We start from the raw sequence: 20,426 nt of genomic DNA on the forward strand, positions 1-20,426 counted from the left end.
CACCGCCTGTAATGGGGCCAGGCTTGGAGTCCGGTGCATGCACAGCCTGGGGCACAGATGCAATTCTGGTGCCTTCAGAGGGTCTGGCCTCCGCACCACAGGTGCTTTGCTGCCACAGCATCTGCAGGTCTCTCTGCTTCTCCTGTACTATCTTACCTGGTAATAAAGTGGCCCTTTCTCCCAGCTCAGTTGTCTTGAGTGTTCATTGGGGCATGCACAAACAAACAACTTTAACAGTGTCTTCTCCAGCTAGGTCCAATTCATAAGTTCACTTTCATTCAAGCACCTATTCCTGACATTACATTATTTCTAAAAGAACGCTAACCAAATCAGATGTCACTGGCACTTCAATGTTCGGCTCTCTTTATGCGAGCACGTTGGCCCAGAGCTGCGACAATTTCCATTGCTGCAGATGATTTCTGGTTTTGTACATGCACATGCACACACCAGCTTTTTGTTGGAGTAAAAAGTGAACAGTAGGCAGACACCAGATTGCATATGGATGGAAAATGTGATCAAATGATGCCGATGTAATTATCACTCAGAAAAATAACGTGGAACATGTATTGATTTTTCATAGGCACTTGCCACATAAATGCCTATCTAGCAACATTCAAGAAATATAAGAAGTGAAACGTTGCAGCAGTGGCCCTTTCATTAGTCCAATACAGTGGCTGCTTTGAGCAGGCAACAAACTGGTGGGAGAAATTCTGGACCAACCTGCAGAGGACATCTCTCCCACAAGTACTGCCACACCACCGACCTGGTTGTTCATCCTATCTGTTGTTACTGCCTTTTTTGTCCTTGCTCATCTAAGTCTTGCCTCAGAAGTCTCTTAAGAGGTCTTTGAAAAAGTCAGCAGGCACATGGATGTGGGTGAACCCACGGATATTATATATGCAGACTTTAAAAAGGTGTTTGACACAGGCCCTGATTAAAGCTCCTGAGAAAATTCAGTAGTTAGGAAACAAGAGGGCTTGTCCTCTTATGGATAAAGGAGTGGTTGAAGAATGGGAAACAGAGAGTGGCTTTAACTGAGAAATTTTCACAATGGGGCGAGCCAAAAAGCTGCATGCTCCAAGAACCATTTCATGCTCAGGATCATTAAAAAGGAGATTGAGAATAAAATGACCAATATTATTCCAATAATAATATTGGGACAAAATTGACTGGTGGAGGAGTCAGAACAGGGGAAAAAAGAAAGATGTTTTCACCCAGTTGGTAATTAATCTAAGGAATTCCTTGTTACAGAACATAATGATGGCACCTGGTCTAGTTACTTTTTTAAAGGGATTGGACAGATTTATGGAGGGAAAATTCATCACGGGTTACATGATGACTGTATGCAACCTACAGATTTTAGCGGTGCCCTGTCTCTGAATGCCAGATGCAAGGGAGTGGCAACAGGATACAGGTATCTTGTCTTCTCTGCTCCCAGAGGCACCTGATGTGCTACTGTGGCCGGAGTAGTTACTGGGGTCAGACATTATGGACCACTGCTCCAGCAGCTACACTGGCTGCCCATCTGCTTTCAGTCCCAATTCAAGGTGCTAGTTCTAACCTTTAAGGCCCTCCATGCCTAGGTCCAGGCTACCTGAAAGACCGACTCCTTCCATACATTCCAGCCTGCCTTCTCAGGTCAGTCGCCTTGGGCATTTGCTTCGGCATAAGAAAGGCGGAGTATACATTTCTTAAAATAAAATACTGTGAGATACAGGATGCAGAACTAGATGGGCCCTTGACCTGATCAAGCAGGGCTTATGTTCTTCACCACCACTGGAGAGGTGCCTCTTAGCCCACAAAACAGACAAGTTACTGGTTGCTAAACGGTCACCTGTGTCTAGTCACATGAACATCAAAGGAATACAAGACAGATGCCTACACTACAGACCCCCCATATTTGTTTGTTTTCAGTTCTGCTTCTCAGGGCTCAGGTTATATGTAACCATAGATAAAAGCAAAGTCCAAAATGACAGCAGATGTGTCTAGAAGTGTGTGTGTGTGTGTGTGTGTGTGTGTGTGTGTGTTGTTTTATCTGATCCTTTGTGCAATTATAAATAATCCTCTCTGCATTGACAAATGATGGACCTGATCCAAATCTATGCATATGTAGTTCCAGTTAAATAACCTGAATACCGTTCATTACCTGTTCAGTCCAGGGTGGGGAACTAAATCCAGTTCCTTGCTCCCCATTCTGAAAACTGATGGAAAGAATTTAAAGAATCTGCCTATGGCTGTGGCTATGGGAAAGCCTTTTGACTTAAAAAACAGATCTCTGTCTTTAAAAAAAAAAAATAAGCAAAAATAATTTTATATCCAGGCACTTTGCACCCAATATCCAAATAAACATCCATTTTAATGTTTGATGCATCAAATACTCTGACATTGCTAGCTCTCAAAATAAATGGTTTGTTTTAGAGGTTGGATGTGTCATATTAGCATCCACCCAGGAGATAAGAAAAGAGAAATAGATCAGAGAGTGATCAGGACATCAGGGAGACAGTTTAGAGAGAGATGAGAGAGGCCGGTTACCAGGGAAAATGTAAAAATAAAAAATATATAGATGAAACAGGCTAGGGAAAAAAATGTATAAATAGGTCATTGCAACTGCACTGAAAAAAAAGTTTAATTTTAACTTGTTAGTTCTAGCCTCTAGAGGTCTGGTCCTCTCCCAATGATATGTGTATAAAGCCATGGCATGACTTATTCAGCAAGAGAGATGGGTGGACAGATAGACAGAGGCAAAGTGATCGGGGGGGGCAGCAGGAGTGAATTCACATGATGTTTCACTGAGTGTCTGGATTGGGCGGGCCCTGTTTCCTGGCAAAGGCAGGTAGTTTTCTTGATTGGATCCCATGATAGCACCAAATTAAATTTTTCTTCTTTGCTGTCACTCCAGATGCCTCCTCTTTTGTCCTGATGAGGGCCAGTTCACATGGTACACTCTGCAAGTTCATGAAGCATTCCTATGAAGCCTTACATAAGCATTAAGAGCAAAATCAGACTGGTCTAATACTTGCCAGAGTCTGCAGTGTGTTTTCCATTCTTTTCTATGAACAGGATAACGTAGCATGTGAGTAACAGGACTCCCCCTTTACCTGCTTGGAAATATTTCCTGGTAGAGGACAGGAAAGGATTTGTGTTCATTATGATGCAAGACAAAAAAAAAAAACCTTCAAAAGTTATATTTTTTTTCTATATAGACAAATAGAGACTTAGCAGGGGTCATGTCACCCCAAATACCAAGGAATTAAAAATTGATCAGCTAGGGGGGAAGCAAACATTGTCAGGCTGTTTGAAGTTAATGGAGTGGGTCTCATTAAACACCAGAAGAAAATGTTATCCTTAAGGTTATTTCATTTTTATTTTATAGTGTTAAGTGTCAGCTAACACATTACAGTGTAGAATTCAGGGGGGGGGGAAATCCTTACCCTTTCCGTAAAAGTATATATCTTCATAGAGAATGCTTAAGAGTCATAATACGTGGAAATACTAGGAACCCAAATTAATTTTTCATTAACAGTCTTCCTGCTTTTGCTAATCTCAGCCATAATTCTTTTCTTGATAACTCTGTCTTTGGCCTTAGCAGAAGGATGGGGTCACTCTAAATACAAAAATGCCCAGCTTTCCCTGGAGCTACCCTTGAAGACCCTTCAGCTGGTACAAGATACAGTTGCAAGTGTACTCCACAGGCAAGGTTTTATGAGGATGTCACCCATTATTGTTCTATCTGCACGGGCTACCAGTTCGTTTCAGACACTATTCATGATGCTAGTTATTACTTTTAAAAACCTAGCTGAGATAGATGGACCACCTTCTCTGAGATGAATGTGCCCAGAGTCTATTCTGTAATCCCTCAAAAAAAAGGTCCTTAAGCAGTTCCTGGTTTCTTCTGCAGCTCAGAGGATGGCAACTCACAACAGGGCCTTCTCAGTTGTAGCCCTACTATGTGAAAATTGCTCCCCTTGAAGTGTGGACTGGCACCTTCCATGCAAGCTTTTCAGAAAACCTATTTCTATACACCTTTGCTAGTTTGCTATGAGCTGTTTCTCCAGCCAGGGGTCATGCTGTCTTTACCTCTGTTTTCGTGCAGGTCTCATCTATTTATTGTTTTTCTTGCACTTCATGCTGTTTTAATTTTTGTCATTGCGAACCACCTTGGAACATTCTTGAGAAAGGCATGGCATACATTTTTAAAACAATGACAACTTCCTTCAGCTCCAGAGGCCATATTGAAATTCTCATTGATGTCAATGCAAGAACATGGAGCAGCCAGCTAACTCTCTCCCATTGAAATCAATGGAAAATGTGCTCCACATTGAACGGATCTGGCCAGGGCCTAGGAGAGGGCGGTAAAGGGGGTAATTTGTACCAGGCCCAGGGTCAAAAAGGAGTCCCAGGAGCCAAAGGAGGAGGCCCAGAAAGTTCCTGGGATCTTACATTTTCCTGTCTATTCAGACTTGTTGCCCGCACGGGATGCTGGCAACACTACCACAATTGGGGATGCTGGGGACACTACTGATACCACATGGGTTGGTAGACCTGGGCTCCAAAGACTTTTCCAGCTGTCTCTACCTTCCCCCCACTCTTTCATCCCTCCCTGCCCCTATTCTGCTCACCCGTCACCACTCTCCCCTTTTGCAAAGGGGCCCTTAAGAAACTTTGTACCCCCTGATAAAACTCCTCTCAGAGGCCCTGGATCTGGCCCATTATTTTGCCCACTACACAGAAAGTGTAGGTTGTGCCTCCGTTTTTAATTTGGATGAAGATGCAGTCCAGGCATCAACGTCACAAAGGAAGATGGAAGATTACCAGTTTCAATAGATTTACTATCTCCGCCATCTCATTGCATATGCATCCAGGAGAGCTTGAAGTATCACAGACATGTTGCCTAACTTTTTTTGAACATCTGAAGGGAGGGGCGGAGAAAAGAGCAGAAGAGCAGGAGTGATTTCTGAGAATGCCTTTTCACCATCTGTGTGTATGAAATATAAGAAAATGCCAGGGTAGTCACGGATAAGAGATTGTTCACCTACAAAAAGCATGATGCAGTTTTTCATGGGCAAAGCTCATTAGCATCATTATAATGAGTTGTGGTCTTTGTTGTGAGAAATGAGAAATCCCGTAGTCTTGCCCTAAAGAACATTAAAGAAACATTACTGGCAGGAAATTGAAAAAGTAATATATGTTAGAGTGAATATGACAACTTTTTTTCTGATAGAGCAGACAGATAAATGTCACCTACAAGTTTCAAAATACATTTAATTTTGCCACCACAATGGATATTCTCTTCATAAAATATATATGAATCAGCCTTGAATCATAAAACTTGACTGTGATAAACAAATGCATATTTGATAACATACTTTTTTTTAAGCTACTACCCCCTCCTTCTACCCCTGAGGCTCTTTGTTATTTTCAACCCTTTAAATTTTCATTGCTGATCTTAGACTGGCAAACTTTTAAGTATAGCAATCTGAAGTCGGGGCAACTGTTAATAAGAACAAGTATCACTGTTCTAGACCATCATTTTGGCATCGCCTTTAACACCTCTGAGCTAACATTGATTTTGCTTGCTCATAATTGCAGTACATATTGAATAATGTATAGCACCATTCGGGATGCAAGGAGGTGATCTAAGGCTTGGATAACACCAGAAGAGATTGCACAAATGGACAAGTTCCTCATATACATGCATTTATGGGAAACCTTCACAGTAGACATGCACCACAGTGTAGAAGTTATAATAGAAGCAGTAGAGGTGACAGTAAATAGTACAGTAGAAATGTATCCTCACTGAGAAGGACGATGCAATCCTGAACTTATTTAGAACTCACAAAAGGGAATGCCAACCCTGGGCCCAATCCTATCCAATGTTCCAGTGCCAGTGCAGTTGTGCCAATGGGGCATGCACTGCATCTTGTGGTGGGGCAGCAGTCATAGAGGCCCCCTTAAAGTATGGGAACATTTGTTCCCTTACCTTGGGGCTGCATTGCTGCTACACCGGTGCTGGAAAATTGGATAGGATCGGGCCCGCTATTTCCTAAAACATGATGTCTCATCAGGCAGCTTAACTTTGTTCTTTTGTTTAAAAAAGCACATTAGGTCAGGGCTCCCCAAAGTGTGGTCATAACCCACAAGAGAGCCTATGCTTGGTGTGTCACAACATGGGCCCTCCTGCCAGCCCTTGCTTCCAGATGGCTCCAAATCAGAGGGGTACAAAGTTTCTTTTGGGCCCCTTCCCAAAGGGGGAGGGGGCAATGTGGGCAGGCAGAAAAGGGAGCAAAATAGGGCAAGGGTAGAGTGCCGACAGCCAGAATTGTCTTTGGAGCCCAGGTCTACCCGACCATGTGGCATTGGTAGTTAATTAAAGAAGTATGGAAAACCAAACACAATCCTAAGTCTCTGTAAAATCTTTGAAATATAGAAAATCAACTGCAGAAAATTAGCATCATAATAGTTAGGCTCATACTAGAATGGACAGTGTGTGATGTGTACCAAAATGAACTTCTGCAGCAGCTGTAGCCCCATAACTGTGTCCCTGAGTTTCTATACACTCTTTCATTGTTATCAGATTCACAAGCCAAAGAGCTACTGTAGCAGGCCAGTTTCCTCCCAGATATGACACTGTGTTAAGGAGGGGCATGCATGCATTCCTGGGCCCAGTGTGTATGATTGCAGCAGCAATTGCCTCTCTGTGCCCTTGGTTGTGCTCCCAGCATCATGTGCGGGCAGCGGGTTCAGATGAGATAGGAAAATATAAGATCCCACAAACTTTCTGGGCCCCTTCCTTTGAATCCTGGGTCCCCTTTCTGACCCTGGGCCCGGGTACAAATTATCCCCTTTACCCCCCTCTCCTAGGCCCTATCAGGAGACCCCAGAAGGCTCTTCTGGGCCGGCAACCCACTCTATCAATGGTCCGCAGAAGCCTCCTAAAGTCACTCCTGGTAAAACCAGAGGTGATTTCTGAAAACTGGAAGTGACTTTCAGAGGCTTCTGCGGGCAATTCTGAGGCCTGCAGAGACCGATGGAGTGGGTCACTGGCCTCTGGGACCTTGCAAGATGGCGCAGTGTTTCTCAACCTGCCAGAGAAGATGAGGTGGGTTGCAGTGCCAAAAGGTTTGGGAACCCCCTAAAGGGGATAAGATGCCCAGATTTTACTTCATCCCACATTTCCTGCTCCATCACATCAGTTCCAAAAATGGGTCAACATAGGAGCTTTAAATGTGGCTTGAACATACATCCGATACCTTGTGAAGCCATTTTTTACTTCTTCATTGCAAAGTTCATGACAAGCTACATGTCCTTGAGCAGCGGCCCTAATTTCTAACTGTAGAAATAGAAGGACCTCAGTTACCTATGGTCCTCCTGAAGGCACTGTTACTTTGGACAGCATGGTGCAGTCTTTACTCAATATGGTGGGTGCTCACATGCACATAAGTTGTTAAAGAGACTTCTTACAGGCAAAAGAGCTCAAAAGTCTCTTTTAGGAATCATAATCTCTAAAATCATAATCTTTAAAGGCAAAATTGATTTCTGGTCCCGTTTTTACCGCTTTCCACCAAATACCCTTTCTCATTTTGTGATATTCATAGTGACTACAATAAAAGCACGGTATGCCACCAGTACGCTAAGATTTATTTTATTATTTGCACATCAGAACAGCAGCAATGCACCAGTATGATGGAGATAATTAAATAGAAGCTTGCTGATTCACAACTCCTTAATCCGTAAACCCAGTAATTCTTACAACAGCCTGACGGTTTCAAACCAGGTGTATAACAGGCTGCAGAAAGCAGCAACTAGTTGCAAAAAAAACCTTCTAGTTATTCAAATCTGATGTGGTTTGCACTGCTCCAGTATGGTGACATAATGCTATAACAACCAAACCAAAGCAATTTGGATTTGTGAAAGCTAAGATTATGATCTCTCCTTACAGCCCTAACCGAAGTGGTAGAGAGGGAACAAAGGGCAGTCTCTTATGGGTTGATCATTCCACATAACACAGAACAGAATCTTTTTAGCATCAACTCCCATCAAATGGTCTCCAGGCTAGTATTCTACAACAACAGAGCGAGGGTTCATTCACTCACTCATTCTTAGGGCCCAGTCCTACCCCCAGCAACCCAGAGCATCCAGCATCACCAACGGAGCACATGCTGCTTACTATGGGAGAGTGCCAGATGATCCAGGAGAAGTAAGAAAAACTTTTTTTTAATTTCTCCATTGGTCTCCTGGTCTCTAATGGAACTCCTTGGACCTATGCCAGCATTTTTGCTGGTATAAATTCGAAGAGAAGACTCCTGGGGCAGATCCTGGCTGGAAAGGTGGGATAGGAACTTGCCATGCAGTGCTACTACCAAGATCCTCCCACAAATTACCCCCACTCCCCACCCTGATCCTCCCCTAAACAGCCCCCTCCACAACTTTACCTGCTCTAGTGGGGCGTCTGGGCGCCACTGGCACATGCATGGAGCCTCCAGCCATTTGCACCTGTGGCTCCATAGCATATGGTGGCAGTGCAGCTTTTGCTACAGTACACCAGGACTTATGGTGGCAGATCAAGAGTTCCACAACTATAAGAGCCCAACAGGATTGGGCTGCCTGTCACTTTTCAGCATTAGCTGCCAGACCGGGAAGGGGGGGGGGCTGAAAAGCCATGATTAGATAGCACTCCAGGCTGGAATGGGTCCACTACCAGTGGCAGTCATAGCACCCAAATGGCAGTGATAGCACCCATTGGGGTGGGCAGAGAAGCACCATGGTGGATCCAGGGCAAGACTTTGCTCCAAGGTCCCCAGCAACCTGCTGCCAAGGCAGTGTACACCAAAACATAAAAGCAGTGAATCATTTCACTTTATAAATCCCACAGTTTGTAAAACATCATACAGACAGCAAACCAACAGCCATCACCATACAAGAAAATACGGCACAACCATAAAATAATAATTAAAACCAGCTACTAAACATGAGGGAGCGCCTGGGCAAATAAAGCATTTTGCTGAGTGCAAAACATCAGAGCCACACAAGCTTTTCTAGGGAAGATATTCTTGGTATGGGTGCCATGATGGTGCCATGATTGATGGTGAGGCCACACCTGGAGTATTGTGTCCAGTTCTGGTCGCCGCATCTTAAAAAGGATATAGTGGAAATGGAAAAGGAGCAAAAGAGAGTGACTAGGATGATTACTGGGCTGGGGCACCTGCCTTATGAGGAAAGGCTATGGCGTTTGGGCCTCTTCAGTCTAGAAAAGAGATGCCTGAGGGGGGACATGATTGAGACATACAAAATTATGCAGGGGAAGAATAAAGTGGATAAGAGAGATGCTCTTTACACTCTCACATAACACCAGAACCAGGGGACATCCACTAAAATTGAGTGTTGGGAGGGTTAGGACAGACAAAAGAAAATATTTCTTTACTTGGTGTGTGGTTGGTCTGTGAAAACTCCTTGCCACAGGATGTGGTGACGGCATCTGGCCTGGATGCCTTTAAAAGGGGATTGGACAAGTTTCTGGAGGAAAAATCCATTACAGGTTACAAGCCATGATGTGTATGTTCAACCTCCTGATTTTAGAAATGGGCTATGTCAGAATGTCAGATGCAAGGGAGGCCACCAGGATGCAGGTCTCTTGTTATCTGGTGAGCTCCCTGGGGCATTTGGTGGGCCGCTGTGAGATACAGGAAGCTGGACTAGATGGGCCTACGGCCTGATCCAGTGGGGCTGTTCTTATATTCTTATGATATATGTGCAGTGGTGAGATCAGAACACAAAATCAGAACTACAAGATGTTACTGAATGGAAGGCAGCTACCTGGCATTGGATGTTGGTTGTTGGTTTCAATATTATCATCACTATCAGTTCTCATTAATGTGACCACAGTGTATTTGGAATTGTTTTACAACAACATGAGGGGGAATGAAAATAAATTTGATATGAAAGGAGAGGCAAAAGAATAATACAAACAGGAGGCAAATAAACGAGCAAACATACAGTAACAGCCCAATCCTATTCTGCCACCAGTCCAAACCATGCAGTGCCATTGATGAAGCTCATGCTACATGCTATGGGGGTGGCATGCGATGAGACAGTCCAGAAGAGATACGTACAAATCTTTTTACTTACCTCCCTGTAGGCAAGTCTCCTTACCTACAGTCTCCAATGGGTCTGGTCTCCAATGGGTCTCCTCAGGCCTATGCCAGCTCTTTTGCTGGCACAAGTCCAAGGAGACTCCTAGTGATGGGTCCAAGCTGGGAATGTTCCCACACATGTGATTAGAAGAACCAGGGAGTAGAATGTGGTTGTGCATGACCCTAATCACAAGGTGGGTGCCATCTTGGATGCTATGGTGTGAACCAGCCCAGTGACAGCTTTGTGCTTCATAACCTTTAAACGCGAAGACTTTGTAATTTGAATAGCTAAGTGTAAAGGCAGGAAGCTGGACTCAGGCTTCATTATGAAGTGAGTATGGGAAATGTCAAGACATTACTAAGACTGTACTTTGAGCTAAGCCTGAATAATTGAAAGAACAGCCCAAAGGCAAATTTACTGTTAACAGTATTTAAAAAAAGAAGAAGAAGAAGGTTGACTTCTTTTATACATCTGAAATTTTCAGGCCAGCTAACTGATGTGTTAAGCTTTAAACAATCTGTGAATGAAATTAAGACAGACATTGTGAATCTGGTGTCTCTTGTGGACAAGGAAATTAAATGCATACATAGTGCCCCCCATTCATATTAATGGAGGAACAACCACCAAGTGAAATAACGTGGCATTTAAATAAAAGTGGAGGACTACACATGCAGAAGTGCCACATTTGTACTGAGAATATCAATGTGTGTCCATTAAAAAGACTATAATAATTCTGCTCCTAGAGTCCTCAGTTGAAGCTGAAATAGACATTGAGGAATATCCCATGACACAATTCTCCTTGGACTATACCAACTCAGAATGCAGGTGTGCGCTGTCACATTTCTTTTCTAACTATAAAAGCTAGCATATCAGGGGCAAAGGTTCCAGCCTAACCTCCCTGATTTATTGTTTCTGTATATAGAGAGTTGGGTAGGCTTTTTTCATACGGAGGAGCATACGAACATGTTCTGAATAGTATATAATTTTAGTCCTTGGAGTAATACAGCAACTTAAGTGAAGGACTAGATCAGGGGTGCCCAAACCCTGGCCCTGGGGCCACTTGTGGCCCTCAAGGACTCCCAATGCAGCCCTCAGGGAGCCCCCAGTCTCCAATGAGCCTCTGGCCCTCCGGAGACTTGCTGGGGCCCGCACTGGCCTGACACAACTGCTCTCAGCATAAGGGCAACTGTTTGACCTCTCGCGTGAGCTGTTGGATGAGGACTCCCTCCACTGCTTGCTGTTTCAGGTCTGTGATGCACTAGCAGCAGCAAAGGAAAGGCCAGCCTTGCTTTGTGCAAGGCCTTTTATAGGCCTTGAGCTATTGTAAGACCTTCATTCATTTATATAAGTTCATCTTTAATATATTCTTTTATGTAAACTTATGTAAATATATTCAAATTTGAAATGTAAATTAATTATTTTCTTCCCTGGCCCCTGACACAGTGTCAGAGAGATGATGTGGCCCTCCTGCCAAAAACTTTGGACACCCCTGGACTAGATTAACATCTGTGCCATTCATTCAAGAGTCACTCGTTTTGATGGGGCATTCTAAGAAAAGAAGATAAAATTGTTTGTCATTTCTAGAAGAGCCCTAAGGTATGTTTGGGGGTGCAGCCTTAGAGCCACCCTGCACCCCTTTGCTGGATACATACAATATAAATTGTTGCAAGCAGCAACCCGACACATTCCAATGCAAGAGGCTATCGTCCTGCTTTTGACCTTACAAAACGTTCACTTCAGCAATGTCGTTCTCCAAATGCCCGAACGCAATCCAAGAAATGCATTTTAAATCTGGATGCAAACATTTCTATTACTGAGAAAACCAGCACAGCAATTTTTTGCCTTGTGGGGACTGGAGCCTTGCTGGCTGAAGTTACAGGCCCAGAAGTGACACTTCAAGGCCGTGTCCTCTGTGACATGTGAAGCAGCAATCCCTTTTTTGCAAGGCTTCTGCTGACAGTGTAAAAAGAAAGGTAATTCTTCCCATTTGGTAACATTTGTTGAAGTAAATATAGACTGCATACGCTAGGGCTGGCCACAATCCTTCCAGCTTGCATGGGTCAGGTCTTTTGAATTTGGCATCATGAACTGCTTACATTAACTGTGAAAGGACAGAGTGTGAAAACATCTGAGAGGTCTCGTGTCTTTGTTCTTGAGGTACCATCTCCTCCACCACCAGCTGTGTTCGAAGGCAGATGTGTCATGTACCAGATGCAGCATGCTCTGTAATTAGCACAGCAATTAGCTCAAACTTTTCGGAGGCCAAGACCTTAAAGAAATAACTCATAAGAGCATCAGCCTTTCTTTCCTTTTTCCTGATGTTATGCAAGCGTCCATCTTCCTGATACATCCTAGCCTATATATCTGGCCTAGTGCCCCAGGCCAATTATCTCCAGGAGAGGCTCTTCTTATGATCCCCCCTCCCAGATACTAGCACCAGTGCAACAGCCTGTATCATTTCTGTGTCAGCCTTCTGCTTCGCAATTTAGTCTCGGCTCTGTTTTATGTCAGTCTCCAGCCAAATGGAATTCCTTTAATTGACATGTACTGGGATTTCTTTGGCTACCATTCTTTCTGCTGAAGCTGCATGTTGCATTCACATAGGATAGCCTGTCCCACTCCCTAATACGTACTCAAAGAAAGTTGTCCATTTGAGCCTCAAAATAAGTGTTTTATTAGGCTATGTTTATATATATATATACATACCCAATATTTTCCTCTTATTTTCAGTTTTATGGATTGCTACAACTTAAAGGGAACAGCTTAGCCCACAATCCTAACCCACTTTCCAGCACTGACATTAGGGCAATGCAACTCTGAGGTAAGGGAACAAATATTGCCTTACCTTGAGGAGGCCTCCATGACTGCCCCCCAACTGCAGGATGCAGCACATGCTTCACTGGCACAGCTATGTCAGTGCTGGAAAGTTGGTTAGGATTGCACCCTTAGTCCCCCAAGCCAGTAGTGAAAAGCCCAAATCTTTTCAACTGGCAGCACCCTTGACTGATTGGCCCACTGGCAGTGGCTCCCCATTAGGGCTAAAATTCTATACATTGTATAGGACAGTATGTTTTTCATAATGATTTCGCCGCTCCCCTGGCTGGTTTTCACTGCTCCCAGGGAGCATGGCTTACAATTTGGGAACCACTGCCCTAAGCTCTGAAAATCTGAAGTATCGTTTCAAATCCCAGAAGCATACCCTCCACTTTTCCACCTTCCAAAACATCTAGATATCTTGCACTTCATCTTAAGGCCCATCAGAGCACCCCAACCACTTTGGTGCCAATGCAAAGTCATGCTGACAAAACACAGAAATAAGAGGCTTTTAGGACAATGAACACAGCTCTTCTCACTGAAATATTCCACACTCAACTATCTCAGAAGAGCCATACTTAAAAAAAAAAAAAAAGAATTTGCAAAACTGAATGCCCACCTGTGCTAAAGTGATCCCTCTAATTTTTAAAGTGCCCCATCAGATGACTGTCCTCTAGCTGACAAAACAGAACATATTAAACATATGTCGGTTTGTTTTTAGAACACTTTATCCTGTTTTTGCTCAGTGAATGACTACTTTGCTTCTTAGAATTATCCACTCCTAAACTCTATATAGTAATAGCAAACTCAAGTGGTTGCATCCATTTGTACGTACCGTGGAGCAGCCCACGGACATGGTAATGGTTTCTACATACTCAGGGAACTACCAGGGCAGTGGTCCCCAAACATACCATGGTCACAGAACACTTCTTTCACTGAGGCCTCTTCTTCCCAGTTCTCCGAGGCAAAATCTTGTGCATTCCAAGATGTTTGTACCCAGGAGAGCTGGGAAGAAGAGGCTACTGGGGATATCCTGCAGCACCCCTGTGAGTGAGGGTGCCACAGCATACAATTTGGGAACCACTGGCGGGACTCAGAAGTAAATACATTTGTAATTAAAAGGAAAGAAACCTGAAATCAGGCTGACAAGATGAGTATGGCTCCCAGGAGCCATGGAAGGTTGAGTTGTCTGTTAGAAAAGGCAACAGCAGAACATAAGGTTGGAGCAAGGAGAAGATATTGGCCTCCTTGAGCAATTGGGCTTTAGAGTTGAGAAAATACAACTTATTGTTTCAGGTCCCTCTTATCCTAGATATTACAGGGGTGAAGAGTTTCACGTGTGTGTGTGTTCTAGCTCTGCTCTGTTTTATGTCAGTTGGCAGTTCAGTGGATCTTCTTTAATTAACATAAACTGGAATTTCTCACATGCATGAGATATCCGCGTGCTGCTTTTCAGACAAGGAGCATAACCAAAGCATCCTATTGACTACATGTGGTAACAAATCTCTTTACATCAGAGGTTTTTCCAAATATTGAGGAATTCTTCTTTTCACATTTATATGTTGCCCAAGCCTTTCACCCAAGCCTATTTAATCCTGCCACTCCTGTATGTTTCAGAGGATTCTGGGGGACATCCAAGGGAGCATACTCAGATCACCAGGATTACTTCCCCACAAGTTCTCATAGTTTCCCCTTATTCAACACTCCCCTCAATTCTACATTGTACAGGAAAATCAGTAGTAAAGTCATCAAGAAACCAGGGTCCACCAGAACACATTTTGAAAATAATTGCTGTTTGCTAGTTTGTACCATTTTCCATGCGTTGCTACAAGTAAAATTACTACTTGTACTACCTAATTTCTATTTTGGACAAAATACGTGTGTTTGTGGTCAGAAGAAATATATTGTTCTCATATATGTACTATAACTGTACATTTTAACAATTAAAGTGTGTAACCTGTGGAACTTCACATTTTGTTTTTTAGATTATTGGAACCATTCCGTTGATGCCTAATCCAGTCTCATCCAATCAGGCGGCAGGAGGAGCTCAGGGCCTTCAAGTGCAGCCAATTACACCACAGTTACTGACCAATGCCCAGGGGCAAATCATTGCAACAGTCATTGGAAACCAGATACTGCCAGTGATCAACACCCAGGGAATCACACTCTCACCACTCAAACCAGGCCAACAGGTAAATCATTAACGTACAGTTTAAATTGATGGGAAATGGCGGAGCATCAAAATGAACTTTTTTACTCCCTCACTCCCATACAGTATTGCATATTGTCTTATGCAATCGAGTTCATATTTCAGTTACAATCAGATATGATTTTGGAATGTTTAGGGGAGGATATTATCATTGATCATATAGAATGAGGAAAAGAGCCCAAGCCCAGTTTCTTGATTTCAACTATCAAGTTGTTCAACCAGCCAGAAATCCTGACAAGGAATATACCTTTCCTACTCTTCCTTATTGTTTCCAGAGACCTTGACCCACTCTCACCCAAGCCTTTTATTGACCAACAGTCCACTTAGCCCAGTATTCTCTTTCCAACAGTTGCCAGACAGATGCCTCTGGGAAACTTGAAAGTAGAGCATGAAGCCCTTCCTCTGCCCCCCCACACCCATCTTCATGGGTCAAGTTATCATCAGCTTTAGATATTGCACTTGTGACCAACAGCAGGGGAGAAATGCCTTTAGCCCAAGCCTATTTAACCCTGCCTCTCCTGCCTTTGATTTCCGTCCTTCCCTGTTGGCTTCTTGCCCCTTGCCTACATATTGCTACAATTAATACTAACCTCAACTTGTGTCTACTTAGCCTTATGCCAGATGAACTTACCCATCACAGCTTTCCAGCTTCAGGCCAGACCCTCACCAGAATGGGCTAAGTGAGTGGATATATTTACTCATTAAGCTGTACCCAGGTGCAATCATTGTAAGCTTGCACCTAGGTACAATTAGGCCCAATTCCTAACCCACTTTCCATCACTGGCATAGCTCTGCCAATGGGATGTGTGCTGCATCCTGCAGTTGGGTGGCACTCATGGTGTCCTCCACAAAGGAAGGGAATGTTTGTTCCCTTACCTTGGAGCTGCATTGCCCTTATGTCAGTGCTGGAAAGTGGGTTAGGATTGCATCCTTATTCACACATTCCATTCAGTATAGGCACAATCTCTCAACAGAATACACACATTGTTGACCTGTACAAATAAATGCAGGCACAGTCATTCACCTGTATGTGAATGTATACTTGGGTATGTATACTTGGGTACCAATATTCTGTACCTGGGTATAACATAACATGGGAACAACAAGTAACTGATATGATTTGGCACCCTCCATATTTCATTCCCAACATACAGTGTTAAAGGCATAAGTCCTCACTGCTTAATTTTGCATCGATTTATAGTACTGTATTTTTAGACCAAACAAAATCATTGAAAAATATATCTGCAAACCACACACACTCAGTCTTACAGCATGATTCTATGTGAGTCTATTCAGAAGTAAGCTCCATTGAGTTCAATGGGGTATGCTTCCAGAAAAGCATGTGTAGTATTGCAACCTTAGATACACACATTTAGGACTCGCTTCTCCACCATAAATCAATCCTGTGTTTGATTCATTCAGACTGAATGGAAGGTCAAATTAAAAAACAAACAAACCAGAAGCATTCTTTGGAGAACAGTCAGTCACATGCATCTCAAAGTGCTAAAATGATTTTGCTTTTTGACCCACAGACATCATCTTAGTAAAAAGCTTGCAGACTAATTTACACAGTCAAATTACATTTATGATGGAAAAACACCCACAAACTAATCTGATTTGTTGTGCTTGAATATGTTCATATCAGAGTAGTTAAAACATACATTTAAAAGTTGATGTTTTTCCAACTGCAGCCAGTTAACCACTTCAGATTATATTAAATTAATATAAAACATATTAGATTGTGCATTTTACGTTCTCTCTGGTTACAGGCTGTCATCTTTTAGTGGTATTGCAGTCCTATTTTCAGGGTAGGGGTGTAAACTGGAAGGAAGCCCTTGCCTGAACCAATTTCTTGTTGTATTCATATGGGAAAATTAAAGGCTAAGATTTACGCAAGTATACTTTTCTTTTTTTTTAAGGTCAGTACAGAGATAGTTATAAGAATATAAACAACCTTTAAGGCAAATCCCAGTTGAAGTTAACCACTTAAGTTCCCTAGATTTCAGTGGGGAAAAAATTTAAGCACAATTCCTAACTTCCCCATTGAAATCAATGGGACTGAGATATCCTTAATTTTCTGCTGGAACGCCATATCTTTATTTCCTAATATGCTGTGAAAATCCAGTTGCTGCTTTACGGGTTATGTCTGGATTTCAAAGTTAATAAAAGTGTTGCATTCAAAGTAAAGACAGTAAATAGTTGCTAAAATTCAGGACCCAACATGTCTCAGCCGTGAACAGATTCAGTCTTGGGCAGTGACTGCATTAGCGCAGATATAGGATTTGAGTGCAGACTGGATGTGAAATCAACTTTTGTGATACAGGCTCTGCCGCGGGTGGGTTGTTCTTGTTATGGGCAAACACACTGTTTAATCTTCACTGCAGATGGGTGCAGTCACTGCATTGAAATAGTGGATTTTCCCCAGGCTATTTCTCTTTAACACAAACATTTGATTCTGAGATTCTTCAATTCCATACTGGGCTATTAATTTTTTATCCATGAAAACTGCAGATTACTCAAATTCAACAAAATTAACATCCAATGTATTAGGAACCACTTTTCATCTAACCAGACATTATGTTACCAAAGATACACACGCATTCATACTTACTTATACCTGATATCCACCCCCAGAAAAATGGAAGTAGTATATCAGGAACTATAAATGCCTGAATAGGCCTTAAGATACGTTGATGCATGCACAGTGGGGACATGCCATAAGCCTGCTACTAAATGTAAATGCTAATGTAAAGGATTATTGATTTGGTGAGTTGTGAACCAACCCTTAGGAATTTGCCACTATATAGGAAAACATGAGTCATCTTTATGGCACAATAATGCGATTAAAATCTGTTATACCCCATAGAAAAACTGATTTCAACATCTGCAAATATTCTGATAGAGACAGAGCAGCAAGTGTGGGTGATCATTCCTAAAAACTCTCAGGGCTACCTCAGTTACTCAGTCTGAGCTAACCAAGTAAGCAGAACCTTCTACCTTTCCAAAGCCACATTTGCTCCAGTTGAAATTTATTTCAAGTAGAAATAAAAGCAAAGGTTGTACACATCAAAATGAAGAATCAAATTCCTGTTGGGTTTATCAGCATCCTTTTCCATAAATCCAGCATCCATCACAGGTGCAACACCTGGCTTCTCACTGTCTATCCTTAGGCAGTAACAGTCCAGCAGTTCTGAGAGCTGGTAAGGAAGACACAATCACACAAGAGGCCACCCAACCACAAGCAGCTGGGGACTGGGATAAAGTTGGTGGGAACTTGCACAACACTCTAATAAGAAGTTAGTCTAGGAAGGATATACTTTCCCCCAATGTTCTGTGTCAGAGGGATAATCCACCTTGGGGATCCTTTTGGACTGCAAGGTGGGATATTTTGATTCCACCTGCTAACACATTATGTGACTGTAAAATTTGTAAAATTGTAAAATTCCCATAAAATTTGAAAATGGCATCCAAAAGTCAGTTCCCATAATTCTTTTTCACTCTTCCAGTAATCTGTCACACTCTGTTGTGACCAAGAAACATGAACCAAGCAGGATTATGTGGATAGAGAATGCATGGTTCAGTTCTTACTGACTCCCATTGAGATCTATAGGAGAAATAGACACCTGATCATCTGTTTGATGATGGGCATTTTACTAGTTATTTGATAAGGCACAGCCCATCATCACTTGCACACTTTAGAGAGCATGGAAGAACAGCCAAGTATTCTTATGACTTGCCTCTTTGCTGAAGGGATTGGCATTTTGTTTTGTTTTTTCACATTTAGCTTCATCAACCCTCCCAAACGCAAGTGGGACAAGCAGCCTCACAATCCAATCTTCTACATTTGGCCCATAGTCAAGCATCCATGGCTCAGAGCCCGGTCCGCCAGGCTTCCTCCTCCTCCTCCTCCTCCTCCTCATCTTCAGCTTTGAGTGTTGGCCAGTTAGTCAGCAGTAAGTATTGCCTTCTTGCTACCCCGTTTTTCAACTTTTGTCTCTGTTTCTCACTTTCACCTGTTTCTCTCATCTACCTGTCTTTGATAAGGAACTTACTATGCTGCTACTTGGGGGAAAGTAGACAGGGAGTCTTTATTTACTAAATAATACATGAGGCCGCCAACAAACTGGCTATATGAGCTTTTTAGGCCCAGTTCAAATTGCTGTGCAACATGCTTTACTTCTGATTGAGCTCTCACATGGTGACACCTGCACAACTGATGATGATTCAGGTGGTGGTACAATTAGGTTAAGCTCCTACATGAATATTCCTCACATTGGCTGGAATGTCCTTTTGTCCTCATAACAAGGTGAGGCTGAGAGATAAGTGACTGGTCCAAGGACACCCAGGAAGCTTCATGGTCAAGCAGGAATTTGAACCTGGATCTTCCAGGTCTAAGTCCAATTCCCAAACCACTGCATCATCCTAGCTCTCACTAAAGCTTCTTCAGAAGCCCACAGAAAAAAGGAACTCCCTAATGTGTACTTGTTTAGAAAATTAACTATCCTAGTCAATCTGGGCTAAAATTAGATTTGAAAAATCTCTCTGTCTCCTTGGCTGGCCGAGGGGAATGTATGGGAAGTTCTCGTCTCATGGAATTTTTAACATTCGGCTTCTTAATCAGGATGTTGCTGCAGTAGTTATGGAACAGCACTAAACTCTCAAAAGTAAAAACACAACAGGACAGTGTTTTGCACAGCAACATAGTCAAGAGCAGACTTCTGACAACTTAAGAAGTTGAACACCACATACAAGGACACCACATACAAGGAAGTCTTGGAAATGAGGTGAAAAACAAGAGAGATATCATGCTTCACTGATATGGCTTCACTACACACAGGCTTGAACAACACTTTGAAATCTTCCACCATCCCAGCCCCATGCTGTCTCCACCAGCTTGGAGAATGCTTTCATTTAGCAAGGGATCAGTTGCTGAAGGGGGGGCGGACCTCCATTCTCCAGCTGTTGTGTCATTTCCCTTGATAAGTCCTAAATTGACCACATTATCCAACACCAAAGGAGCCTTCCTATAGTAGATAGCTTTTATTATGTGCCCTTTCTGGGACAAAAGCAGTGTCAGTGCACTGTGAAGGAGGAAGAAGACCAATTTATTCTTGCAGCATCCTGAGCATTATCTTGGGAGGGTCCAGTGAAAAAATAAACCATGTGTCAACATTACCATTTGAAGGCTGGACTTGCAGGCGTTCAGCACCCTGACTGGTAATTGGGGTAAGGCAGAAAAACAATACTGAATGGATTGCTATCTGCAAGTACT

General features: G+C 42.8%; 1 protein-coding gene across 5 annotated transcripts in view; it reads left to right on the forward strand.

Annotated features, from left to right (window-relative positions):
- The window catches only part of POU6F2 (POU class 6 homeobox 2), a 296,977-nt gene that overhangs the window by 263,410 nt on the left and 13,141 nt on the right, over positions 1-20,426 (forward strand). For all 5 annotated transcript variants that reach the window (XR_010794525.1, XM_066627999.1, XM_066628001.1 and 2 more), the window contains 2 exons: positions 14,931-15,137; positions 18,939-19,107. Coding sequence is in view for 4 of the 5 variants with exons in the window: in XM_066627999.1 (XP_066484096.1) it covers positions 14,931-15,137; positions 18,939-19,107 (376 nt within the window). In the remaining variant the exon portion in view is untranslated. The remainder of the gene's footprint in view (positions 1-14,930; positions 15,138-18,938; positions 19,108-20,426) is intronic.

The sequence above is a fragment of the Tiliqua scincoides genome, chromosome 5, assembly GCF_035046505.1.
Source record: "Tiliqua scincoides isolate rTilSci1 chromosome 5, rTilSci1.hap2, whole genome shotgun sequence".
Taxonomy (NCBI): Eukaryota; Metazoa; Chordata; class Lepidosauria; order Squamata; family Scincidae; genus Tiliqua; species Tiliqua scincoides.